At 35.2% G+C, this 27,342-nt stretch overlaps 3 protein-coding genes across 3 annotated transcripts; 1 reads left to right on the top strand and 2 right to left on the bottom strand.

The window, feature by feature from the left end:
* Positions 1-60: 60 nt before the first annotated feature.
* On the bottom strand, positions 61-3,191 carry LOC132612083 (uncharacterized). Its single transcript, XM_060326425.1, has 9 exons — positions 3,033-3,191; positions 2,454-2,578; positions 2,174-2,218; positions 1,986-2,067; positions 1,832-1,900; positions 1,588-1,758; positions 1,403-1,468; positions 475-543; positions 61-201 (listed from the first exon to the last, which is right to left on the bottom strand). Exons 1-9 carry the CDS (start codon positions 3,189-3,191, stop codon positions 61-63), a joined length of 927 nt encoding a protein of 308 aa, XP_060182408.1.
* A 4,194-nt stretch (positions 3,192-7,385) lies between these two features.
* On the top strand, positions 7,386-8,833 carry LOC132609194 (protein TIFY 5A-like). The gene is made up of 3 exons (XM_060323067.1): positions 7,386-7,577; positions 7,687-7,777; positions 8,473-8,833. The coding sequence occupies exons 1-3, from the start codon at positions 7,489-7,491 to the stop codon at positions 8,665-8,667; spliced, it is 375 nt and encodes a 124-aa protein (XP_060179050.1). The 5' UTR covers positions 7,386-7,488; the 3' UTR covers positions 8,668-8,833.
* Positions 8,834-22,433: 13,600 nt separating this feature from the next.
* Positions 22,434-23,437, bottom strand: LOC132612081 (uncharacterized). Its single transcript, XM_060326424.1, has 2 exons — positions 23,234-23,437; positions 22,434-23,135 (listed from the first exon to the last, which is right to left on the bottom strand). Exons 1-2 carry the CDS (start codon positions 23,435-23,437, stop codon positions 22,434-22,436), a joined length of 906 nt encoding a protein of 301 aa, XP_060182407.1.
* Positions 23,438-27,342: the final 3,905 nt, after the last annotated feature.

Raw genomic sequence — 27,342 nt, 5'->3', positions numbered from 1 at the left:
ATCCGGGGTCCTAAGCATCCTTGGATGCTGTCGGAAGATGATGAGTCTGCCTTAGATGAATTAAATTAATTCTGAATATTGACTTGAGAAGGAGAACTGATGCTGAAACTTGTGTAGCTGTTTCCCTGGAATATCAAGCGCAGACATCACATTCGAACTCCCACCTTGGTCCTTGTCACCAATAATCTCCTCATCTGGAATCTAAAAGCGAAAAAAATTGAAAAAAGAAAAAGGTAACACAATGCTCAGAACTTGCTTTTGTTTCATTAATTAAGAAAAGATTTCCAATGTGGACAATCTAGACTGAAATTCTTCATTTTGCAGCAAGTTTCACAACTATCAATTGAAGAGGCCAATAAAATTGAGTTTGCAAAAATACACATTAATCGAGAACCTCTATTTGTATACATTGAGAAACTAGCATATGATTGAAAATACTGAGGTACATGTGCATCAGAAAATAGATCTACGTACCAAGGTAGCCTGTGCCTTCAAATCTTCAAGGTTAAAATTCCAGCTGCTAATCCCCCGTTTATATTCATTCTGCATATAGTATTGAGGCACAGTAAGATCCAATTTGCAAAGATAAAAAGGAATATTGAAATGATGTACCCAAAGTAAGGTGTGAAAACAAAATTTGAAGCAAAATAGTAACGAAAAAAAGAAAAGGAAACCTGGAATGGAACAACTTCTAAAACATGTATCAGTGCTTTCAAAAAAAAATTCTTGTGTGTTGCTATCCTGCTAGATGAAGAATAATTTATTTTCTTTCTCTTTTAAACTTGGAGTAGCTATTCCCAAAAAACAAAGAAACTTGCCTCGGGGTTTAATGATCAAAGTTATCAAACAATCACCTCGGAGTTCAGAAATTTCCTATAAGGTGGCGATCCTAAAAAATATAAGGAGTTTAATGTCGCAGCATTTACACAAACGGTCAATTTCTTAGGATCTAACAAGTCAATCTTTTGAACTATATTAAAATGGCATTACCTTAATCAAAAAAAAAAAAGTTCAAAATATTATCCGGTTAACTAAATACTACTCCTCCAAAAACACTTCTTTCCCTGCAACCTGCTAGTACCCCATTTGTGCCTAAGCTTTTGAAAAGATTTTCCTACATCCATCTTGTATATCAAATTTAAAAAGCACTGGACATATGACACATCGACTGGGATGAACCGGAGAGTCTAGTCGTATGAATTACTTACCTCCAGTAAATACTGTTACTTTCTTGTTTGTTACATTTATTTTCCATAGATAAGCAATTTACAGAAAAACCATCTTATTTCCTAATGCACGCTTAACGTAAGCATGTAAGATACTCATTCTGTTATATAAGGCAATATGTTATACATATATCAAAATCTCAGTTTTCTTGTGAAATTGGCTGTGCACAGCAAACCTGTGATATTTCTTCTTTCTGCCCATCTGGTATCTTCTTCTGTGCTAGCATGTCTTCTTCTTTCCTCTACAATTAGGTTAGGAAAAACTCTTGTTAGCATAGAAATGCTGATCAATATTATCATCTGGATAAAGTATCATGTGGTTCTAAAGTGGGGAAACTCAGATTAAGTGACAACAAATCACCTTCAAGGCCTTCATGCGATCTCCAAGTGCTGGCAAACCCTCCAACAATGTTCTAGCAATATAATTGTTGGACCTTGCTTGCTTAAAGAACGGATGCTTTAGCAATTTTTTGGCTGAAGGTCGTTTTGAAGGATCTTTCACCAAGCAACTAGCAATTATTTGCTTAAAAGACTACAAAGGCAAAAAGGAGTTTAAGCAACATGCCAATAACATTATCAGTAGATAATCAATGCTATTCACTTACCTTCGAAAACTTCTTATCCCTCTCGTAATCAAGGCCAGGGGGTGCATTTTGTAATGTCATTAGCAAGACCTGATAAGTACAGAATATTGAATGCATTTATTTTATATTTAGGACTTCAACAAAAGAAATATATCATGTCACTAACAATATTCACCTTCATTGGAGGATATTTTGAGAAAGGAGCATGGCCGTGAACAAGCTCCAAAGCAGTTATGCCAAAGGACCAAATATCAGCTCTGTGAATGAGGATGGATTAAAAGAAAAAGAAAAAGAAAAAAAGGAGTTCCTTCAGAAAGTACACATTTAGGATGAAAAGACTACATAATTGACCAGAAGCATTACTTAAAATCATAACCATGCAATTGCTCCATGACCTCCGGCGCCATCCTGTAAAAGGAATCTAAATTATGGAAAACATTAAGGTGCAACATGAGCAAAATCTTCATCAATATTTTTAACATCTTAGTTTCTAGATGTACACTTTACGCATGCACTTATTCTCGCATGTCCACATAATTAGTACCAACATAGATCAAAAGTTTGAAGCTTATCAACCATTGAATAAATCATGAAAACTAAGTAGATAAAAACTCCAGAAGCATCCTTTTGGGTTAGAGCATACCAACAAGGAGTTCCGACAAATGTGTTCCGCATACGTTGTCTATCACCTGAATCAAATAAATAAGTAGAGACACCAAAATCTCCCAACTTTATTCCACCTCGTGCATCAATGAGAATATTCCTAGCCTGCAATAACCACACAAGTACGTGATATCAACCTCGGCATGGTAATGGAAAAGAATGTTTTTCCTTAGAAACATTTTGATGTTCATGCAGGTGGTGCCAACCATGAATAAGATTTGTCCTTTGTCATATTTCCATGGGATCTTAAGTGGAACAGGTATGCTAAAGTTTCTTCAAAGAAATCATTTTCCATGTTCAAACTCGAAAGAACAAAACGACACTTATTAAAACTGTCAAAAAACTGTATGTATAGATCATGTTTCAATGGAAGTGCCCACCCAAAGAATCAAGACTTGTAAAAGTGATACCTCATGAATAGATATGTTCTGTCATCTAATACATAAAAAAAAATCAGCCAATGCACAGAAATTAGTAATGGATTTAAGCAACAATGAGACTTACTTTAACATCACGATGGATGAATCCATGATGATGAAGATATTCCAAACCCTAATACTGTTGCAATAACAGTCTCTTCAAAGCCATCTGGATGAGCAGCCTTCAGAATGTGGAGACAGGAACCTCTAGCCATATAAGGCATGATAACCCATAGATTGTGATCACTAACAAAGGAGCAGTGTGATTTAAGAACATTGGGATGATCAACTAGGACCATTGTTTGGGCTTCACGCGAGATGTTATTCTGGATATAAGTGTGAAAAGGAATCAGAAATTTGCCTTGATTCTACAATCAGATTATCATCAACCAAATCAAACAAAATGCCAGATCAGTTAATTACTCGTTTCTGGTAGATATTTAGTTTTAACCTCTTCATTTTCAGAAGCTACTGATAACCTTAGCTTCTATCAGCTAAAACTAGCAAGAAGCGAAGCAAAAAGGAATTCACTTTTGAAAACTACTTCTATTTGAGCTTTCATAGACAAATTTACCACGAAACAACCTGTTGAATTGGCTTATCCAAAGTTCAAGTGTAAGAAAAGTCTAAGCTAATTGTTATGTTTCAACTCTTTTCACATAATGCTAGCATGTTGCATGAGATATTTTAGCTAACTTAGTGAAACAGAACATATCATTCACCTTTTAGTAAAAAAAAAAAAAAAATGACAAACTAAAACAAAAAAAATCGAGAAGAAACCCAGTTCACTAACACTGATTTCAAATCACAGAGTATAAAAAAAATCGAGTAAGAAACCCAGTTCACTAACACTGATTTCAAATCACAGAATATAAAGAATGTTGAGTTCTTCAATCTTTTTCTCGACATGCAACGAATTAAAACAAACTTTAACCACCAAATAATATTATCCTACAAGATTTAGCACAAACAAAGGTCGAATTTTCATTTTCATCAGATTTTGGCCCAAATACAGATTCCCAACACTTAACCTTCAACTAAATTATAAACCCAACAGTTTTCAAGACACCCAACTTCGATTTTAGCCAAAAAAAAAAACACTTAAAGACATTTTGTCCTTTAGATAATAAGCAAAAAAACACAGATATCTTAATTTCTATTTTAGATTTAATGTCAGAAAACACAAAGAAGAAGATAAAGAAGAAAGAAACTACCCATAAAACATAGAAAAATCAAAACATACCTTTAGATTCACATTATTTTGATCTATGTTGTGCTCTCTCTCTCTCTAGGTTAGCAATTCACACACTCTCTCTCTCTCTGTATCTGTGTTGGGTGTGTTTGAACTGAAATGAAATAAATGTTTACCCTAGGAGATATCTTTTTTTTTTTAACACTTAACGACGGAATAGAGACGGATTTTATATTCCGTCGCTAAATAATACATTGATTTCTTTTAATGATTAATATTGCGACAAATTTTTCCGATGCTGCAAATATATATTTTTTTCGAGAAAAATTAAAAGGCATAGCGACGGATTTTCCGTTGCTGAATCTGTCGCTAAATAAAAATAAAATTTGTCGCGCCTTTTCTGTTGCTAAATCTGTAGTGAAATTTAAAGCGCCGCTAATCATTAGTGACGAAACTCAGTTTTCGTTGCTACTCCGTCACTATATAATGAGATAAAATTTTAGTTGCTTTTCTTGCGACAAAATGAGCAATCCGTAGCTAATCTGTCGTTAATTAGCGACAGAATATGGTCTGTCGCTAATATTCCGTCACTAAACGCTGGTTTTTTAGTAGTGTTTTCAGCAACTTTTTTTTATTATTTAAAGTGCTGAACGGCAAAAACTAAGGACCAACGATTTAAGGGGCAAAAAGTTAAAGAACACCCCGAGATAGGGGCAATCATGCGAATTGCTTCGTCTTGTTAGAGGCTCAACTTTATTTTCTAGGGGCAGTTTGCATGATTTCCCTTATTCCTGCCCTTCGCCTAATATCCTGAGGTTCTGGGTTTGAACCCGGCTCAGTCAAAAAATAAAATAAAATCGCAAGGTAGAGTTTCATAGCAAAATTAGGCCTTAAGGCAAACTTTTGCCCAAAATTAAGCCTATTCGACAAAAGTTAGGCCTTAAGGCAAAAGTTCCGTGAAAGTCTTGCCTTGCGAAATTCTTATTTATTACTGTGCGGAAGTTCGAATCCAGAACCTCGGGGCATTTTCGGTCATTTTTTTAAGCGAAGGGACAAAAATTAAAGGCCAGCAATTTGAGGGGCAAAAATTAAAGACCAGGCCTTTGAAGGGAAATCCACGAAAACAAAAATGATTTTCTGGGTTAAAATGTAGTTGAATTTGAATTAAGTCATTTACTTTTGACTCTGACAAATCCACATTCCACATTTATTAACCCAAAATTAATTTGGGCCAATGTAGGTATCTTGAACTTAAAATCTAATTGTGAATCTAAATGGCTCAACAAGATTACTGACTCACTCTATCATCTTAGTCCTAGGAACAAGTCTTTTAAAAAAAAAAATAGTGCATATAATTAGCAATAAAAGGCACAAGTATAAAATCTATAATATTTTAAAGGATGAATATAAATGTTGGTTGACCAAAATATCATTCAAATATTGAATAACTTTTATACTCTTTTAGTTTAATTCTATCATATTTCTATTGTCTATTTTGGTAAATAAAAAACTTAATCCCATTACTAACGTTAGGAATATATATTCTTTAGTAATCCTATTACTACTACAACTTACCTCACGTAATAAGGCCTGATCTTACTACTTTATGTTTATTAACATACCAATTTATCATATTAATTTAAGTAAATTGATCTCCTTTTCTATCCTTAACTATTTACTATTTTTTTAATCCTATTTCTTTTACTACAATTATGCATGAAGCTTTAGAATCAATTACTGATCACAGAAGGCAGCGAGTAGAAACTCGTGAGCAATATGTATGGCGACTAATTATGTTTAAGCATTCCATTAAATTATTTGAAAATAACGCGCAACTGCACGTTTATAGAGATTAGTTAATACAAAAATATGCCACTGAAACATAAATCATCGACACAAATATAAAAAGTAAGCATGATTCTATTAATAGTTGATAATTGGTGATAACTGCTATGGTGCATTGGGTCTGCTCACAAACATGTCTTGCCTATCTTAGGAACGTTGGAAATTAGCTGACGCCCCTGACACGATTCATCAACCACCCGTCTTACTCAGTACTAGCTCAATAATACATAATTTTGTGCGGAGTGCCCTTCAAATGCACTGGTCTTTAATTTTTGCCCCTCAAATTGTTGGTCTTTAATTTTTTGCCCTTCGCCTAAAACTCTTAGGTTCTAGGTTCAAACCTCCACTCAGTCAAAAAATTTAAAAACAATTCGCCAGATAGAACTTGGATTCGCAAGGCAAAACTCTTCCTTCTTCAAAACTCTGCCTTAAGGCAAACTTTCACAGGCAAAAAACTGCCTTAAGGCGAGTTCGAAACTCCGCCTGAAGCAGGCAAAATTCTGTCTCCAAGCCTAACTTTGACCCGAATAGGCCTAAATTTGCTATAAAACTCCGTCTTCCATTTTTTTTTTTACTGAGCCCATGTTCGAACCCCAAACCTCATGGTATTAGGCAAAGGATAAAAATTAAAGACACCAATTTGAGGGGCAAAAATTAAAGACCACCCCAAAATAAGGGCATTCGTGTGAATTGCCCTCAATAATACAGAGATGCTTGTTGGCCCAAGTGTCAAACTATTCCAGACTGATACTAACTGAGTGATATAGAGCCCGTTTGGATTAGCTGAAAAAAGTGACTTTCAAGCATAAGTGCCTAAAGTACCTTTTAAGTGCTGAAAATTATTTTATAAATAAGCAGTTACGTGTTTGGATAAAAGTGCTTAAAGGGTTTTTAGAAGTAAGGATATTATTAGAATTAACAAAAAATATAAAGAATAAAAGGTTAAAGTTATTGGTCAAACCAAAATAACTTTTAAGCCAAAAAAAAAAAAAGTTGGAGTTGAGCAACATCTTGATTTTGGCTTATTTTAAGCACTTTTTAACTTAGTTTAAGTTGTTTTCTATTTTATTAAATATCCAAATAAGTTAAAAATGACTTATAAATCAATTTGACTAACTTATAAGTCAATTCAAACGGGCTCATAGTATGCTAAATTAACGGCATAAGAATTAAAATATACATAAGGCATAAAAAGGAGATAAATAATCTCATTTATCATGTGTTTTAGTTAGTTTGTCTGTTTATGTGTATGTGGGGACGCCATCTATCTGTACAATCTACATCTCCTTTCGGAAGTGGGCGTTTCGTGTTCAAAGCGTCTATTTGTCAACTAGCAATGGCATCTCTCCATTTTATCAACTACTACTAGGATACTCTATTAAAAACGTGGCTTTTACTTTTCTAATACCCCCATAGTGGACCAACTCACCCATCTAAAAAAACCATCATGTATATATTCATTCAAACTCCCGTTTCTTCATTCATTAATTCTCTCTTCCTATCACAACTTGATCCAAACTTCTAAGTAAATCTTGATTATCATTTAATCTTTGAAGAAGATGAGAAGAAATTTTAACTTGGAACTCAGCCTTATGCCTCCTTGTATTTCTTTTTCTCCTACGAATTGCAGTACCCCCTACTTCTCAATGTAAGTCTCTCTCTCTCTCTCTAGCTATTTCCATTCATGACAAGTAGTCCTTGTAATGATCAGTAATATGCATAGGTATTGAGTTTATATTTGCTTTTCGTTATTATAGGGAGGATCAAGAATTAGAGAAGCAACCGCAACATCAGCTAACCATATTTTACAATGGCAAACTTGTGGTTTCTGATGCTACCGAACTTCAGGTATGTGTATCTCTAGCTTAGTTTTTTTCACTTTTTTTTTTGTATCTCTTTTTTTTTTTTTCCCCCTTGTGGGGGTGGGCGTGGGGGGTGGTGGAGGGGGTAGGGAGAAAGATGAAGGAAGCTTTATTGTATGGACCTTCTGTGCACCCTTTGCTCACTGAATTGCAAATGGCTAGTAGAATTTTGTCTTTTGGTACCATTAGTACTAGTGAAGCAGCTTCTTGGTATTTTCAGGGAAGGTGATCTAATTTGATTTAAACAAACACAATGAACTGAAATTTATTAGCAATTTGAATATTGAATGCCCTACTCTTTTGTCATTTTGGTCTAGAGAGGTGGGCGTCGAGAATAAATATTTTTTACTTGTAAAAATGATACCAGAAGATATACTATTTTGATCATAAAGAGATAACCATAAAAATAATCACTTTGATCATTTATTTTTAACGATCAACGACATTGCTGTTTAAATTTTAATTAACAGAAGCTATGTATTTCTCATTTATTAAATATGAACCAACTCTTTTACCGAACTAGAATAAGTTGCCGTAATTTTTATGTATCTACTATTAGCGATTAGGCATAACGGTACCAAAATTTCTATAATTTGAAAATATGACTTTTCTAATAACAAATGAGTTGCTTTATTGGTAATTCCTAGTAATTTATTTATTTTTTCGTTCATGAAAATGCAGGCGAAAGCAATAATATGTCTTGCAAGTAGACAAGTGGAAGAGAAAATAAAAAGAAATTCATCACCAATTTCAGAGCCAACATCACCATTATTACAACCCGAGACTGGTCTTTCTACAAAGAGATCTCTGCAAAGATTTTTACAGAAGAGAAAGAACAGAATTCAAGCAACTTCTCCATACATGATACATCACTAGCTGTTTTTCTTGGGCTTCAACTTAGCTCGGCCCATCCAGTTTCACGGCCACTTACTTCTAGCTCTATATTAGGCCCAATGGTTTAGTCCATTTGTACATACATTTTGTATTTTGGTGCAATTTAATGGGCAAGTTACCGATTTGGCTGATCGGTAAAAAAGAATTACATTCTCTAGCCAAATATACAAAATATACACTATTATGCATAATAAATGAATATTTTATGTATATTATACAATAACATACATAAAATATCATTCATTAACTGTTTGATGTGATAGTTATTGTGTCACAACAATACTGGACTTCACTGCCATTTAATTTAGGTGAGTGGTGAAGGGAAAAAAAATAAGAAACATGCGCGTGATTTAAAGTGTTCTAAATTTTTTATTAATCTCTTAAGGTCTCATCTTTTAAACTTAGAACACTTAAATAATTTAATATGAATATGATATTTATGCATCTTTCCTATCAATTTGCTTCTTTTAGGAAAGTATCACAACTACCAATTACAATGATAGTCAAAATAGTGAAAGATAGATGATCTAGTTAGGTGACCAGTCCATACATACAGGCAAAATAGATTTTTTTAAAAATAGGTTAAGTGATAGAATAATATGAGGCTCCTGAGGTATTTAATAGATGCCCATCCCCTATCTTCTGACCCTTCTTTATTACTAGTGAATTTATCAGCGTTTCGCGCGGTTATAATGAAAAATAAAAAACAGAAAACAAAAAAAAAAGAGAATGATATCTTTCATTCAATATTTTGTGTTTCTAGGGACAAAACTGAGCAAATGATCCCCTATTTATGAATTGTTGACATAGGAAAAAGTAAATCAAAAATTTGATGGATATAAGTCCCAAGATAAAAATATGTAATAAATTCCATTGCAATTTTACTATCCATGAAGATGCTTTAGCAAATCACAACAATATGTATAACCGAACCACTTAAAAATAAAAATGGGAGACGATCAAAGTTTAGTTATAGATGCTTCTCACATATTATTGACGCAGACGAATAATTTTGAAACATTTCATTTTCAATATTTTTGTTAATCTAGGACTATAAGTCGTTTTTAGGACTTATTTCATTCCAAAAGAAAATAAAAAACAGTACGTTTCATTATTTTAGTACAACTTGAGAAATCTTGAATTTTGCTCAATAATATTGTATATACTACTTCCTATATTTTTAGATATATTAAATTCTAGTTAACTTGTCTTATTTTGTTGCTAGTTTTTTTTTTTTTTCATTTAGAGAAAAGGTTTAAAGAAGGAGAAAAACGGAAAAAGTTATCATATCAAATGTGTCATATTTTTTCTTTACTTTCTCATTTCTTATTTCTTGGTAGCTTTTTTCTTTCTCTCTTTTTTTCTCCTTCCTCTTTCTTCCTTTCTCTATGAAGTATTATTATTTGCTAGCTGTCGTCTCTTTCTTAACGTATTCGTTTAATCTCATTTAAACTCACTAAATAAATCCTCACGGATTTTGCCTTTTCTCAAAACAATGTCTCCTACTTTTACGCTCGACATCATTCTTTCATGTGAATTCATCAGTGAAAACAGACAAAAGAAGAAAGGCCGAGATGATCATATATAAAGGAGCAGTTAAGGCATATGACAAAAATAAAAAATTCAAACTACACCGTTAATTGAACGAAAAATAAGTTCAACTCGCAAGACAAATACTACGATAGTGAAATGGAAAGAAAAAAGAAGATTTTTTTACCGGAACTCTCATGCTTAAACTCATACTCTGCCAAATCTGGAAAAAAAAAAGGAAATAAAACAAAAAGTAATACAGAGGAATAAGAAATCAAAAATAATTTACTTCCTTCAATTAAGAGTGCAATCTTTTCCTTATCTTCCCTCCCCTTTCTTGAAAGCTCCAACCTTTCGCAAGTTATCCTTCACAAATCATAGAATTAATCTCCTCTCTGTTTCCCATATTTAACATGCCAAATGTTGATATTTAATTCTCAATGAAAGAGGATGAGAAAAAGGGAAACTGCTAAGGCTTTTGATTTTCTAATTTGAATGGGCACGGCTGTCCCTTAATTGAAAAATGAAAACTGTTTTTATCCGCTAAGAAGGGTTGGTAATTGCTTAATTATTGAGTCATTTAATGTTGTGACAAAGGTACATAAAAAGTAGTAAAAAATAAAATAAGGAAAAAAGATAAATATGAATGCTAGCCATAGAAAGATGTCACATAATTTTGTCTATGCCTAATTTTATATTATATATAGATTTGACTGCCGGTAGGAAAAAAAAAACCAAAGCAAGAGTGAAAACATAAGAAGGGACAAATCAAGCAAGTGAGAATTCAGTTAGGAAGGTCTGTTTTTTTACTACTTTTTGTAAGCAGTACGATAAGCTGAACCATCAACCACGGCGGAGCCAACAGAATATGATGCGCTACGACAATAGAAGTGACCTTTAGAACCTACCTTTTGAGTTTTATTACATGGCAGTAGTCAGTTGACTTGGTTCTAAAATTTAAAGTACCATCGTTTTAGAATAACGAAGATTAGTACTTTTTAATCAAAAGTTCAGCAGACCAAGTCTGCGCTACAACTTATGTATTTTTCTCTTTTTATTTCTTTGTAAATTTTGTCCTTGTTACTAGTGGAGTACCAATTAATATTAGAAAGTAAAGCTCTACTTTAAAAAGAAACTCTTTATTTTATTTTCTGGAATAGTTGAAATTCACAGGTTTACATCATCAGCGTGTGATATCCCCCAACAATACTAGATGATTAGAGAAAACATATTCAGTAAGCAAAAGCACAAAGATCTGTTTTCACTTCACTTCATTTCTATATAAAAGAGTGAAGATGAGGACGATCAAAGATATTTTAAGAATATCCTTACTTATCGGGCGCCTTAATTTTCACAATTCAATCAATATTGAAATTCAGTTTTACCATATACTCCTTCCGTCCCATAATAAGTGTCATTTTAGTAAAAAAAAATTTGTCCCATAATATGTGTGTCACTTTAGGAAACCAAAACATAAATTAACTAGTTTTTTTTCCAACTCTACCCTTACATAAAAAGTGGCAAGTTTATGTATTCAAAACACAAAGACACATAGTAACTTGATATTGTTGAATTTCCAATGTCAAAAAGACTATTCATGCATGCTTTAATCAAGAAGGAAAAATAATTTATTTTTATTATATAAGAATAGTTTAATAAACTTCACATTACATTATTAATTTTTTAATATGCGTATTTTTAGTTAAGATGACACTTATGATGAGACGGAGAGAGTATAAAAGACCATGTCAGGATTCATTCATTGTTTGCATGTGATAGTTATTTTCTCATAGCTGTACTGGACTTTGCTGCCATCCAGGTGAGTAGTGAAGGGAATCTTTTAAGGTCCCATCTTCCAAAATCAAAACACTAAAATCAATTAAAATGAATATGATATTTATGCATCTTTTCTATCAATTTGCTTCTGTTAGGAATTTTCTTTCTATTATATATAAACGTGAAAAAGGTACTAACACTCCAATCAATTATTGTACTAGGAACAATGTCAATTGTACTATAAATTTGGACCAATCTCATTGGTCATTGAATTTGTTATGTCTCTTTATACACACGTTGTCACGTCCTTAGTCTTCAACTAAGCGCACTTGCGGAACTTGACAACTTGCTCACGATCTTGCTATGTCAAGTCAACCTAGATTACTACACTTAGGATCACTAAGCGAATGGTAGATAAGCAAGACAAGATAAATTTGCTAAGAAAGCTTTGTATTAGAGAGAACTTGAATTGTTTTGCTTGATGGTTTACAAATGAATGATCCTCCAATTTATACTACTCACCTAGGGACTAGTATGTAAATAATAATTATTGTACAAGTCCCTATACATTTATAAATAAGCCCCTATTCTAGAAATCTCTACATAACTAGAATATTCCAAGGACTTTCCATGCAATTCCATAAGGTTCTAAAATCTTCCATGAGAAATCTTCATATTTCTCTAGAACCTTCTCACATAGGCTAGCCTCCTTTCTATGTAAGCATCCACATAAGCTTCCTACATGACAAAAATAGTTCCATGTGGTGCCTAGGTGGCATGATGACATGGCGAGTCATCACACTCTCCCCCACCTGATGTCGCGACGACCGCGACGCATTGCTGCTGCTTAAACTCTCGACTCTTGTTTTTAAACTGCCACAAGTCTTCGTATCGCTCACATGTGACCTCTTCCGGTGATTGCCCCTTCCAATGGACGGGGTAAATGGCGGTGGTTTCTTGCCCTTGTTTCCGCCTGGCCTGGTAGTCAATGATAGCTTCAATCTCTCTATCGTGTGAGGCGGTGATGGTAATCGGTGCATGACTTGACCCCTTCCCGGTTCATGCTCTAACTCAATCTTGTGATCCAGCTTACGCCTAAGAGGCAAGCGCTTAGGTAGCTCTTCGAAAATACCATCTTTGTCTTCTTCGAGCAAATTATCTATTCAAGGCGGCGGTGTCTCTTGGGTACCATTATCTTCCTCCAAACTTGTAATGGTTGCCATGAATGTTGGCTCCTCTTTCTTGAGCCCCTTGACAAGCTGCATAGCTGAAAGCTGTGCATGGCCCTATCCATGCAACATAGTCACTGTAGGGACCATGCAAGCGCCTTCTCGCTCCATGACCAAGAGGCGTTGGAGGTAGGGATCGATCATCGCGTGGCAATGTGTAGAGAATTCTTGCCCCAAAACAATGTCAAAGATATCCATAGTATGGCGGTAAAGTTTGCGTACCTTTCATATCACCCAACTTGACACCAACGCCATTAGCTATACCGCGAGAATTTTCTGGCTTAGCATTCACGGTCTTGACGAGGGCATTAATTGGAGCGAGCTTCAACTCTAGTCTCTTCACTGCGGCCTCGGTCACAAAATTATGAGTCGCCCCAGTGTCTACTAGTGCATGAGCGGGCTTCTTATTGATGGTGAGATCCACATACTGGTTTTTATTATTGTTGATTTGACTATCTTGCTTCGTGACAGTGCCACATAGTCTAATCGTCCCCAACTGTGCGATTCCCGTACTCTGTCCTAGCGTTTGCTCGTGACTTTCATGTACCATAGCGCTAAGGCTCTTCAGGTCAGGGAAATTTTTGAAGTTGTTCGTCCCTCTGCATAAGTATCATCCTTTCTTCTTGTTCAACACTTTCTTTTCGACATAGCCTTGACGACCACTTGACTTCTTGCCGTCGAACTTGTTCGCACTTTGAGTCTTGGAGTATGGTTGTTGCAACTCCCTGCTCTTGCCACGGTCCTCCCCACTTTTGGCATCGCTACCCCTTGACTCATTGCCTTGGCCTTTGTCATGCTTGTCATGCCTGAAGTCCATCAAAGACTCGGCCTCCACTATGGCTTGGTCTATGTTTGCTACTTGACGGCGTTGCAACTCCTGCTTAGCCTAATTTTGCAACCCGTCTATAAAGTGAAACAATAAGTCATCATTGGTGAGGTTGGGAATTTGAAGCATAAGGGTGTGGTAAACTCCTTGACATAGTCTCGTAAGTCTCGTATGCTCCCCGTTTCCTTCAACTCCCTAAGTTTGCGCCTTGCCTCATACAAGACATTACTTGGTAAGAATTGTCGCTTGAACTCACTCTTGAAGTGATCCTACGTGTTGATTTTGCATAGACCTCTATCAACATCGACGACCTTTCTTCTCCACCATAGCATGGCAGTCTCTGTTAGGTACAACACAGTGGTGTTGATCTTGGCCTCATCGTCCCTCACTTTCCCATGCCTGAAATAGTTCTCCAAGTGCCAAAGAAAGTTCTCCACCTCTTGTGCATCACGAACCCCTTTGAACACCGGAGGCTTGGGAGCCTCGATCTTAGCCTCCCTCATCATTACAACATTATTGGCTGCCTCGGTCACACCAACGTTGACCTGCTCTTCAAGTGCCACTATCTTTGCCTTCATGGCATCGATAGTACTCAACACCTCTATGACTCTGCTCTCTAAGGCAGTGATGGTTTGCTTTACCTCAATCTCAGCCTGCATACATCCTTCCAAGTCATTTCAGATGCTTTCAATTTCTTCAAGAGTATGCCCCTCAAGAATGCTAAGAGTGCCCTCCACCTTGCCCAAACGTTGGCCAAATATGTCGATGGAATCCATCCCCACATTAACCTTCATAACCCACTCTTTACCGAGCGAGATGTTCTCGGACAGGGCCTCCACTTCATGCTCGCTCGCCTCAGTGGCAGATGGTTCTTAGGATGTAAGCCCTTCGTTTGGCACAACCTCTGATGGTACCTCCTGGCTCTTGTTGGCGGCATTCCTCTTTTTGTTATGGCCCCTCTTGCAAGCAGCATCCTGGATGACGTTAGCTTGGGTTTTAGCAGCGTTGATTTCTCCGTCGTTTGTCATTCCCTTAGTCGTAACCTTCGCTCTGATACCACGTTGTCACATTCTTATTCTTCAACTAAGCGCATGTGCGGCACTTGACAACTTGCTCACGATCTTGTTATACCAAGTCAGCCTAGATTACTACACTTAGGATCGCTAAGAAAATGGTAGATAAGCAAGACAAGAGAAATTTGCTAAGAAAGCTTTGTATTAGAGAGAACTTGAATTGTTTTGCTTGATTGTTTACAAATGAATGACCTTCCAATTTATACTACTCACCTAGGGACTAGTATGTAAATAATAATTATTGTACAAATCCCTACATATTTATAAATAAACCCCTATTCTAGAAATCTCTACACAACTAGAATATTGCAAGGACTTTCCATGCAATTTCATAAGGTTCTAAAGTCTTCGATGAGAAATCTCCATATTTCTCTAGAACCTTCTCACATAAGCTAGACTCCTTTCCATGTAAGCATCCATAAGCTTCCTACATGGCAAAAATAGTTCCATGTGGTGCCTAGGTGGCATGATGACATGGCGGGTCATCACACGTGTACTGTATTTCTATTTCAGCACAACACCTGTACACACTCACAAATCATGTTTCCTTCAATTTTCCACATAACACCTCTTTCCTTGATTTCTAGAGGTTTTCTTCAGCAAATACTTACTTGTACGCGTGTATTCCACTTTTACCTCCATTTTATTACTCTATTATAAAAAGCACATAAAATTATACTCTAAGTAGGGATTAACATGCGTACATTTCAGAAGTTTAACATTAATGTTACCTCTTGTGTGTTTACTTTTTAGGTCCCTACGTATCCGCAGTGTCTCAAATTGTCCTTCCATTTTCTTCATTTGGCATATACTTCATCTGTCGCAATTTAAGTGTCTAAGTTTGACTAGACAATAAAAATAGACTTTTAAATCTTGTGGTTCTAAATTAAAAATGTGTATAATATAATAAAATATCATTTGAATCTTGTGATTATAAACTTAACATGTAGGATATTTGAATTGTCAACTTACTAAATATAAAAAGAGGCGGACATAACCAAAATAAGATAAATTTTAACAACAATTGAGAAATTAAGGGAAAAATAAGAGGAAAAGAAACAGAATATGGAGACTCACTAAGGAGTTTCATTTGTGGATTGCTTCTTCGCTTAATCGCTTCTCCTCTTAATTTTTTCATTGCTCCTCTTTGCTTTGATATTTAGTTTTTCATTTTGTTGTTTATTTTATTCTTCTTTGCAATTCTCTGGTAGTATTATTATTATATATAAGTGGCAAAAGAGGATGAACACAATAGACAAATTGTACAAAAAGCTGTCTAAGTTGTACACTAAATTTGGACTTATTTTAATTGTACTTGATTTCTTTCTTTTTTTTAAGTGTTGGGTCCACTTCATTTAACAACTACTACTAGTTGGTTTGTCACCTATTCTCTGTACACGTGTATTCCACTTTTACGTTATCATATTTCTTTACTTTACACTTCGTTTTATTACTCTATTATAGTAAGCACATGAAACTATACTCTAAGTAGGGACTAACATGTGTATATTTTAGAAAGTTTAACATTAATTCTACCTCTTGTGCATTTACTTTTTAAGTCCCTGTGTCCGCAATATCTCAATTGTCCATTTATTTCCTTCATTTGGCATATACTCCCTCCATCTCAATTTAAGTGCCTAAGTTTGATTAGACACGGAATTTAAGAAATAAAGATAGACTTTTGAATCTTGTGGTTATAAATTAAAAATGTGTATAATATAATAAAATATCCTTTGAATCTTGTGATTATAAACTTGACATGTAGGATATTTGAATTGCCAACTTACTAAATATAAAAAGAGGCGGACATAATCAAAATAAGACAAATTTTAACAACAATTGAGAAATTAAGGGGAAAATAAGAGGAAAAGAAACAAAATATGAAGATTCACTAAGGAAATTGCGGTGTCTTTTGCAAAATATACAAATCATAAAGACTAAATAAAGTGAGTAATGTGTTTCTTCTTCAATATTCCGGTGGTCTCTCAGCCTTTCTTCTACTTCTCCGTTCTTCACTCGCTCGATCTGATTTTTCTCTGGGCTGCTTGGTGGTTCATATAGTTGGTACTCTGAATTTAAGATTTTCTTTTAATTTTTCCAGTTTAAATTAGAGTTTTGCTATTAATTTTGGTGAGTTTACTCTACAAATTTCTTTGTTAATTAGATCTAACGTAGTGTCTCAATTGTCCTTTCATTTCCTTCATTTGGCATATACTCCCTCTGTATCAATTTAAGTGTCTAAGTTTGACTACACACAGAGTTTAAGAAATATAGATACACTTTTGAATCTTGTGGTTCTAAATTAAAAATGTGTATAATATAATAAAATATCCTTTGAATCTTGTGAGTATAAACTTAACATGTATGATATTTGATTTGTCAACTTACTAAATATAAAAAAGGACGGACATAACCAAAATAAGATAAATTTTAACAACAATTGAGAAATTAAGAGGAAAAAAAATAAAATATGAAGACTCACTAAGGAGAATCGCTATATCCTTTGCAAAATATACAAACCATAAAGATTAACTAAAGTGAGTAATCAAATTAATCATGTTGGGACCCGTGCATCGCACGGGCATAGTTTGCTAGTATATTATAACTATCAATTATGATAGTCAAAATAGTAAAAGATAGATGATCTAGCTAGGTGACCAGTCCAAACTGGCAAAATAGATTTTTTTTTAAACGGTTAAGTGATACCCTTAGGGGTCGTTTGGTATGGTGGATAAACAAAAATAGTTCTGGGATAAAAATTTAGTCCCGCCTTATCCCACGTTTGGTTAGAATAAAATCTTGGGATAACTAATTCCGAGATTAGTTATCCCGGGATTAAGTGGAATAACAATCCCAGAATAACTAATCCCAGGATTAGTTATCCTGAGATAACTTGTTAACTAATGCCGGAATAACTTGTTTTCTAATTCAAACGAGCCCTTAGAATACTATGAGGCTCTTGAGGTATTTCCTAGATGCTCATCCCCTATCTTCTGACCCTTTTTTATTATTCGACTGTCTGTAGAAGAAAAAACAAAGACTGAAAGTATAAGAAGGGACATATCAAGCAAGTGAAAATTCAACTAGGAAGGTCAGTTTTTTTTACAACTTTTTGTAAGTGGTACGATAAACTGAACCATCAACCACGGGAAAGCCCACAAAAATACAGTTATGATGCTCTACAACAATAGTAAGTGACCTTTAGATTAATCTAGAAACTGAATAAATATTGGAAAATAGAATGAGAGAATTTTCTGTATATTGATGATTCTTTCTAATTTGTACAAGGTTTGCTATAAATAGCAAAGAATTGAAAATGAATCCTAACAAACTGTACACCTGTCCTTCTACTATTTGTTTACTGCTATCAAAGTTTACAAATATGTACCTAGGAATATACACGTATATACATTCTAGATAGTACTATGTATGGTATGTTATGTCTGTGTATGGTTGTATATTCTTCTAGTATGGGCCAACATCAAATGTTCTAAAAACTCTTCCGTGTGCTCTGGCCCAATGGTGTGAAAAAGGCCTAATATTTGTAATAATGAGTTTGGTCCAATATGTGTTCTAGTCAAAGTTCATCAACCTTCATTTCATTTCTAGAAGAGTCAGTCAAGCCTTCATCTTTTTCTTCATCTTTCTCTTTGTTATCACCGGTCGTTCACCGGAGAGATCGTCGGAGAAGTCCTTTCCAACACCCCCTTTCAAGTTGGAGCGGGAAGAATGCAGACCCAACTTGTCCAAAATATGCCAGTGAGAAGGGCCTGTGAGACGTTTAGTGAAAATATCGGCAATTTAGGAAGTGGATGGTACAAGAGAGAGAGAAATGAGGCCGGAGAGGTATTTCTCTCGAACGAAGTGGCAATCTAACTCTACATGTTTCGTTCTTTCATGAAAGACAGGATTTTAGCAATATTTGCTGCTTGTGAATCAGAGTGTAAGGAAATTGGAAGGGAAGGAGAGATAGAGAGATCTTCAAATAGTCGAACAAGCCAGGTGATTTCAGCAACAAACCGATGCATTGACCGGTATTCTGCCTCAGCTAAAGATAAGAAGATGGAAATCTGCTTCTTAGACTTCCACGAAATAGGACAATCCCCAAAATTTATGAGTACCCACTAATTGATCGACGACTTTCTGGGCATGTAGCCCAATCGGCATCACAAAATACCATTAACTCCAAAGACGGGGAGGATGACATAAACAAACCAAGTCCAGGGTTCGAAAGAAGGTATCAGAGGACATAAATACTAGCATCAAAATGTGGTTGATGAGGGGATTGCATGTACTGACTCAGATGTTGTACACAAAATGAAAGATCTTGACGGGTATGGGTTAAAAATTTTAACTTTCCAATTAATCTGCAATAAATAGTAGGATCCTTTAATAACTGCCCCTTTGTGAACTGTAATTTCTTAGATGGATCCAATGGAGAAGAAGTTGGTCGAAGATGCAAGGAATCAAACTCTTGTAACAGTTCCATAGCAAATTTTCTCTGACTGAGAATCAGACCTTGAGGCTCGCGAAGTACTTCGATACCCAAGAAATAATGTAAGTTTCCTAAGTCTTTAATCTTGAATTCCAAATCCAAAGGCTTTAATGGAATGTATTTCATTCGAATCATTTCCTGTTAATATAATGTTATCGACATAAACTGCCAAAATGGTGATGGTCAAACCATTACTCTTGAAGAACAAACTGTAATCATTGAGAGAGTGAGAGTAGTCTTTAAAACTGAGAGCTGATGTCAATCTAGCATACCATTGACATGAAGCTTGCCTTAAGCCATATAATGACTTATTCAATTTGCACACTAGGGTAGTATCAGAAACTGCCATACCAGGAGGGAATTTCATATATACTTCTTCATCAAGCACCCTATGTAAGAATGCATTGTCAACATCTAATTGGAATAAGCCCCATTTTCTCTTGACTGCCACAGCTAACAAACATCGTATGGTTGTCATTTTAACCACTGTGCTAAAAGTTTCATTAAAATCAATGCGTTATTTTTGGATATCCCCCCTTATAACCAATCTTGCCTTAAGTCTTTCAATAGTTCCATCAGATTTGGGTTTAACTTTGTATTCCCATTTGCAAGGCCATGCCTTTTTTCCTTTAGGTAAGTGAACAACATCCCAAGTTTTGTTGAGTACTAGAGCATCAATTTCTTTGCACATGGCTTCTTGCCAACCAGGGTGTAGGCTAGCTTGGGAGAAACTGATGGGTTCTTGAACATGTGAGAGAGAGTTAAGAAAATGTTGATTGGAAGGAGAAAGAAAGGTAAATGATAAATAGGGAGGAGAGATAGGTGAGAGGAAGCAGGTAGCAGAGATGTCTGCTAAGTGAATAGTCTCACAGACATAATCATCAAAATAAGATACAGTTTTAGTGGCTCTAGTAGATTATTTGAGAATAATGGGATTGGGGGGAAGAAGGATCTGATTAGATGGAGCAGTTGGAGAAGAAGGGATTGAAGGTGAGGTAGTTAGGATAGGAGTAGAAAATGGAATAGCAGAAGTAGGACTAAAATCAGAAGCCGTTGGATTTGATTTGAGTGGACTTGACGCATGAAAATTTGAATCTGCTGGATTTGATATGAATGGACTGGATATAGGATTATTGGTAGATGTGGGAGATGTAGATTGAGTGTGTTGTTGGTGAATGGAAGGGAAAAATGAATCTTGATTCATAGAATTAGGATTAGTAGGTTGAGCAAAGAAAGGAGTAGTAGACTGTTTTTGTGAATAAGGAAATATATTCTCATGAAAAAACACATTTCTAGACACAATTTGTTTTTTGAGTTTTAAGTCTCATTAGTTTGTATCCTTTTTTCTCAAAGAGATACCTTAAGAAAATACATGGTTCTGCTCTAGGACATAATTTTGTTCTTCGTTGAAGTAGAGTAGATGCAAAGGCAAGGCATCCAAAAACCTTTAAGAGAGGAATATGTAGGTTTAGTTCCAAATAATTTTTCAAAAGGGATTTGATAGTTGAGAAGCTTAGTAGGACATCTATTGACTAAATGTGTGGCTGTCATTAAACAATCTCCCCAGAATTTGTGAGGAAGATGAGATTGGAACAATAAAGCTCTACTAACTTCTAAAAGATGCCTATGTTTCCTTTCAACTATGCCATTATGTTTCCTTTCAACTATGCCATTTTGTTGTGGTGTTTCTACACAAGAGGTTTGATGAACAATGCCCTTTGATTTTAATAATTCAGAAGACTCATGACTAGACCCCAATTCCCAAGCATTATCTGATCTATTCTTTTTGATTTTCTTGTCAAACTGTCTTTCTATCATAAAAATGAATGACTTGAGAATGGGAAAAGCATTACTCTTAGTTGACAATAGGAAAGTCCAGGTGCACCTGCTGTAGTCATCTACTACAGTAAGGAAATACTTAAATCCATTATATGTGGGTGATTTATATGGTCCCCATGTGTCTATATGTATCAAATCAAAAGGTTCTTTAGATGTAATATTAGGAAAAGGCAGTTTGGTTTGCTTTGCCAAGGGACAAACATCAAAAGGAACATCAAACTTGGAACAAAAAGAAACTGGAATTTCATTGATATTCTTCATATTGGATAAAGGCATATGGCCTAATCTTATGTGCCATAGCCTACTAGTTACATCAGATCCTGAAATAGAAGATAAAACTATTGGCCTAGTGCCTTTGGATTGAGAAACTGAAATAGACAAAGCAGTACAGGAATGATCTAATTTAGAAACTAGTAAATGACTTGGTGTTGGAGTAGAATTGACCACATAGAGACCTTTGTGAGTTTTACCAAGGACCATGGTGCTCTTTATGGAAGGGCCCTGCATTAAACAATGAGAAGAATTGAACATTAGCCAATAGTTGAACTGTAGACATAGTTTGTGAACTGAAAAAAGATTATAATGGAAACTAGGAATGAACAAAACTCTATGTATGACCACTTGAGTGAATAATTTAACTGATCCTGCATGAGTAACTCTAACTTGCTGAGAATTTGGAAGCTTAACTGAGACAGGTTTAGGCAGAGGATAGAAAGATATGAAGAAATTCTTGTTGAAACTCATCTGCTCAGTGGCACCTGAATCAATGATCCAAAAATTGTTGTTTAAGAATTTACTTGGACTATTAGAATTGAAAGAGAAAGATAGAGATATTATACCAAATATATCTTATACCAACACAGCTTCCATTAGGTTCATTTGTTGGTTTAGTATTCTGATCAGTGGCCTTCATTTGACTCAACATTTGAGCAATTTTTTGCAATTGTTCTTGACTCAGTTGTTTGCTAGCATCACCAGACTCATTTTTTATAGAAGAACTGCTCAGTATTTCCCTCATTCTTCATTGCTGCATTTCCATTGACAGGACTAGGATTATTTCTTCCTTTGGTAAATTTGAAGTTAGATGGGAAACCCTTGATCTTGTAGCATTTTTCAATGGTGTGTCTAGTCTTTTTGCAGTATCTGCATACAAGTGTTGACTTTTTGTTGACAAAATTTCCTTTAGTAACCTTCCCCTCATTGAAATAAAGTCTCTGAGAACCTTGTCCAACAACAATGAATGATGATGATTCACCTGAAAACTTTGGTGTAACATGCATCTCCCTTTGTTTTTCCTCTTGCATTAGAAGTGCATAGGCATTAGCAACAGAGGGAAGAGGAGAGATCATCAAAATATTACCTCTAGCACCACAATAAATGTCATTAAGTCCCATGAGGAACTTAACTAGCTTCTCATCTTGCTTGGCCTTTACCATTTTCCCTTTTGCTTCACAGGTACACACACAGCTGCAAGTGATGGATGAATCTAGGCTATCAAGTTCATCCCAGAGCCTTTTTATCCTTGTGTAGTAAGTAGCTATGTCACTTGAACCCTGTGTCAAATCACTTAGCTCCTTTTGGAGTTGGAACAACTTTGCTCCACTGCTCTGGCCAAATCTGGCCTCCAAGTCACTCCACATATCTTTAGCAGTGGTGAAGTATATCACACTCTCAGAAATTCCCTTGGAGAGTGAGTTCAAAAGCCAAGCAATAACCATGCTGTTTGCTCTTGACCATGCCTTTTGCAGATCTGAGTCGTCAGTTGGTTTTGGTCAGGAACCATCAATAAAATCAGCTTGTTTTTAGCTGCAAAAGCTATCAATATGCCACGTTTCCATCCAGCAAAGCTCTCGCCATCAAAAGGTGAATTTACCAGCTGCATTCCTGGAGTATCTAAAGGAGAAATGAAGTATGGGTGTGAAGAGTTGACTGCTTCAGTGGCTACTGCAGTTGCAGTTGGAGTAATTTCAGTGTTATTTCCCATGTTTGATGTTCACAAGAGAAGATTGAAGAAAACTGAAGATAAAATAAGCTTTAAGAGAAAAAAAAAAAAAAAAGAACGAGAGATTGGGGTTTTAGAGCACTTGCTCTGATACCATATCGGAAAAGAGAATGAGAGAATTTTCTGTATATTGATGATTCTTTCCAATCTGTACAAGGTTTACTATAAATAGCAAAGAATTGAAAATGACTCCTAACAAACTGTACACCTGTCCTTCTACTATTTATTTACTTGCTATCAAAGTTTAAAAATTTGTACCGAGGAATATACACGTATATACATTTTAGATAGTATTATGTATGGTATGTTATGTATGTGTATGGTTGTATATTTTTCTAGTATGGGCCAACATCAAATGTTCTGAAAACTCTTCTGTGTGCTTTGGCCCAATGGTGTGGAAAAGGCCCAATGTTTGTAAATAATGAGTTTGGTTCAATATGTGTTCTAGTCAAAGTTCATCAACCTTCATTTCATTTCTAGAAGAGTCAGTCAAGCCTTCATCTTTTCTCTTTGTTATCACCGGTCGTTCACCGGAGAGATCATCGGAGAAGTCCTTTCCAACAAAATAAATCGCTGTGAACCTATCTTTGAGTTTCATTACATGGAAGTAGTCAATTGACTTGGTTCTAAAACTTAAATGCCAAAGTTATAGAATAACCAAGATTAAGGACGAAAATGTTTTAATTAAAAGTTCTACAGACCAAGTCTGTAGTACAACTGATGCTTATTTTTCATTCTATTTCTATTTTCTGTAAATTTTGACCTTATTACTAGTTGACCTTATCACTCCTTTTAAAGCTTTAACTTTTAAAAGGAGTGATTTTATTTTTATATTCGAAAATAAGCGAAATCTGTAAGCTTACATCATTATCGTGTGATATCCCCCAACAATACTAGATGATTAAAGAAAAAATTATTCAGTAAGTTCAAGCACAATGTTTTTTTTTTCACTTCACTTTATTTCTATTTTATGAAAGAGGGAAGATAAGGGCCATCAAGGATATTTTAAGAATATCCTTATTTATCAGGCACCTTGACTTTAGTTCAATCAATTGGAATTTAGTCTTATCATAAAAGAAAATGTCATGATTCATTAATTGTTTGCATGTGATAGTTATTGAATCATAGGACTTCATTTTCATTTAATTTAGGCTAGTAGCAAAAGAAAAAGAATAAGAAACATACGTACCACTTAAAACGTTCTAAATTTTTTATTAATGTTTGAAGGTCCCCTCTTTTAAACTCAAAACACTTAAATAATTTAAAATGAATATGATACTTATGCATCTTTCCTATTAATTTGCTTCTTTTAGGAAAATATCATAATTACCAATTATTATGATAGTCTGAATAGTAAAGGATAGACGACCTAGCCAGTTGATTAGTCCAAACTGGTAAAAAAGATTTTTTTTTTTAAAAAATAGAAGTTTAAGTGATACTACTAAAATACTATGAGGCTCCCGAGGTATTTAATAGATGCCCATCCCCTATCTTCTAACCCTTTTTTATTATTCGACTGTTAGTAGAAGAAAAAATAAAAATAAAAAAGTGAAAATATAAGAAGAGACAAATCAAGCAAGTGAAAATCCAACTACGGAGGTCAGTGGTTTTACTACTTTTTGCAAAGCAACACGATAAAGTGAACCATCAACTACAGGGTGCGAAACAAAATACTTCATCCGTTTCAATTTATGTGAACTCATTTAAAAAAAAAACGCTCTCTAAAGAATAACCTATAGCCTACCAAAACCCTAGCATCAACATCATCATTCTATGGCCTCAACGGCCGGCGGCCAGCCACCTCCGGTGGATGGTCAGCCTGCGACTCAACCATCATCACTAATTGGATATGCCACAGCCCTAACAACATTCTCAAATACCCAAGCACCAGAGCCTTTAAACATCAAACCTAATACATATTTACATGGAGAACCTACTTTAATGTGGACGAAGAAAGAATTTGAAATACTATGTGTGAGACAAAAACTTCAATATGCTTTGATTGCAAAATTCTCGTATGGCAGACCAGATATTCATGAACTGAGAAAATGTCTTCCAACTCAATTGGAGGTCAAAGGTGAGTGTGTTACTAGACTCCTTGAGGATAGGCATATACTGATTAGATTGTCCTTACTTGAAGATTATGCTGCCTTGGCATCAAGTGCTTGGGAGATTAAATGCAGAAATAGAATTTTCCCAGTAAGATTTCAAATATGGGATCCATGGTTTATCCCGGAAGAGGAGACTATGATAGCTGTTGCATGGATTTCTTTCCCTGGATTACCGACTAATTTGTTTGATAAGGAATCCATGTTTTCCCTGGCCAATGCAGTAAGGAAACCATTAGTGATTGACAAGGTCACTAATAATCAAACGAGACCTAGTTGTGCTAGGGTAAAAGTGGAAGTTGATCTTCTTAAAGAATTACCAAAGAGAGTACAAATAAACTGTTTAGATGAGGAAACTGGGGAAATCAGATCAAAGTGGCAAACTATACAATATGATTACTTGCCAAAATACTGCACTCATTGTAAACTGCAAGGACACGATATGCAAGGATGCTGGGTACTACATCCTGAGCACAGACCAAAAAGGGAAGAACAAAAGGACGGAGGAGAAGAAGACAACAACGAAAAACATAAACTCAAAAGGAATAACCAAAACATACGTGAAAATCTTAAAGGCAGACCGGGAGAAGAGGGGCAAGCAACCAATCAAAGTGCGGATCAAAGACACAAACAAAAAGATCAAGCAAATAAACAGCCTACAGATCAGAGGCAGAAACAAGTGCACAAATATGGGAAACCAACAAATCAAGCATGGAATGTGGTTCAAAATAAAAAAGGGACCAACAAACATAATGCTACAGCTCAGGAGAATAAAGATGCAAGAGATGCAAATAAGACGAATGAACATACAATCAACAATGATAAAAATGAAGGCACAAAAAATAAGTTTGATGCTTTGGTGAATTTTGAGAAGGAACATGAGCTTGAAACAAGCAAAACAATGGTTGGTTCTTCAGAAGCAGTGAAAGAAACAGCAAAACCATGGGTTGAAACATCATTTGGAAAGCTGCAAGACAAAAACAACACAAATCAGTCACTGGACAAGAAATGAACACATGATACCAGTGAAAAAACACCACACAACAAGGAGAAAAAGGGAAGCAAGGAGATTATAAACAAGGAAAACCAATTTAATAAGGACGCACAAGAAAAAGACACAGACAAAAATGAGAGCACCAATATTCAGAGTACAAACAACAAAGCCAGAACTCAAGAATCTTCAGAAGCAGTGCAGGAATCATTTGAAATACAGGACAATGATAAAATGCAGCCACAAGATATAAACGCAGATAATGTGGAGATGAATGTTGAGAACAAAATCACTGATAAGGAGCTAATTAAGGTACAAAACAGTGACAACTTATCTTTGTTATATCCCGTAATCTTGCACATTCGGAAAATTTGAAATAATTGTGACTTGTAAGAGATAAGGCCATATTTTGATTTTATTTAATATATATGTTGTTCATGAAAAATGTTGATGCGGAAATATGGAGGAAGGCCAAGGGCAAAATTGAGAATTTTGGAAATTAGCTTCGGGGATTACAAAAATTAGCCACAAATAATTGGGCTAAAAAAAAAAAAAAAAAAAAAAGAGGCCCAAAGATCATAGGGTGGCCGGCCATGGTCAAGGCAAAAAGGGCCCAAGCCCATGTGTTAAATTAAATTCATGAGATAAATAGATAAAAGGGCCATGTGATTGTCATTTAACACTAGAACATTCAAGAGAAAAAAAAGAGAGATTAAGAGCAAGAAAAAAAAGGGGTTCGGCCCCAAGGACAAAAAAAGAAAAGAAAAGAAGAAAAAAAAATTCTTGAG

Source organism: Lycium barbarum, chromosome 9 (genome assembly GCF_019175385.1).
Source record: "Lycium barbarum isolate Lr01 chromosome 9, ASM1917538v2, whole genome shotgun sequence".
In the NCBI taxonomy this organism is placed as follows: Eukaryota; Viridiplantae; Streptophyta; class Magnoliopsida; order Solanales; family Solanaceae; genus Lycium; species Lycium barbarum.
Note: the sequence above shows the minus strand (reverse complement) of the source record. Positions and strands in the feature narration are given on the sequence as shown.

Bases quoted from the DNA above. Each gene is read 5' to 3' on its own strand.
- LOC132612083 (XM_060326425.1), bottom strand. From the start codon at position 3,191: ATGGTCCTAGTTGATCATCCCAATGTTCTTAAATCACACTGCTCCTTT. The intron at 544-1,402 runs GTTTGCTGTGCA...TACTATATGCAG, and splicing joins AGAAAGAAGAAATATCACAG to AATGAATATAAACGGGGGAT. The intron at 202-474 runs GTACGTAGATCT...TTTCGCTTTTAG, and splicing joins TGAAGGCACAGGCTACCTTG to ATTCCAGATGAGGAGATTAT.
- LOC132609194 (XM_060323067.1), top strand. From the start codon at position 7,489: ATGAGAAGAAATTTTAACTTGGAACTCAGCCTTATGCCTCCTTGTATT. The intron at 7,578-7,686 runs GTAAGTCTCTCT...TCGTTATTATAG, and splicing joins AGTACCCCCTACTTCTCAAT to GGAGGATCAAGAATTAGAGA. The intron at 7,778-8,472 runs GTATGTGTATCT...ATGAAAATGCAG, and splicing joins CTGATGCTACCGAACTTCAG to GCGAAAGCAATAATATGTCT.
- LOC132612081 (XM_060326424.1), bottom strand. From the start codon at position 23,437: ATGGGAAATAACACTGAAATTACTCCAACTGCAACTGCAGTAGCCACT. The intron at 23,136-23,233 runs GTTCCTGACCAA...TCACTCTCCAAG, and splicing joins ACAAGCTGATTTTATTGATG to GGAATTTCTGAGAGTGTGAT.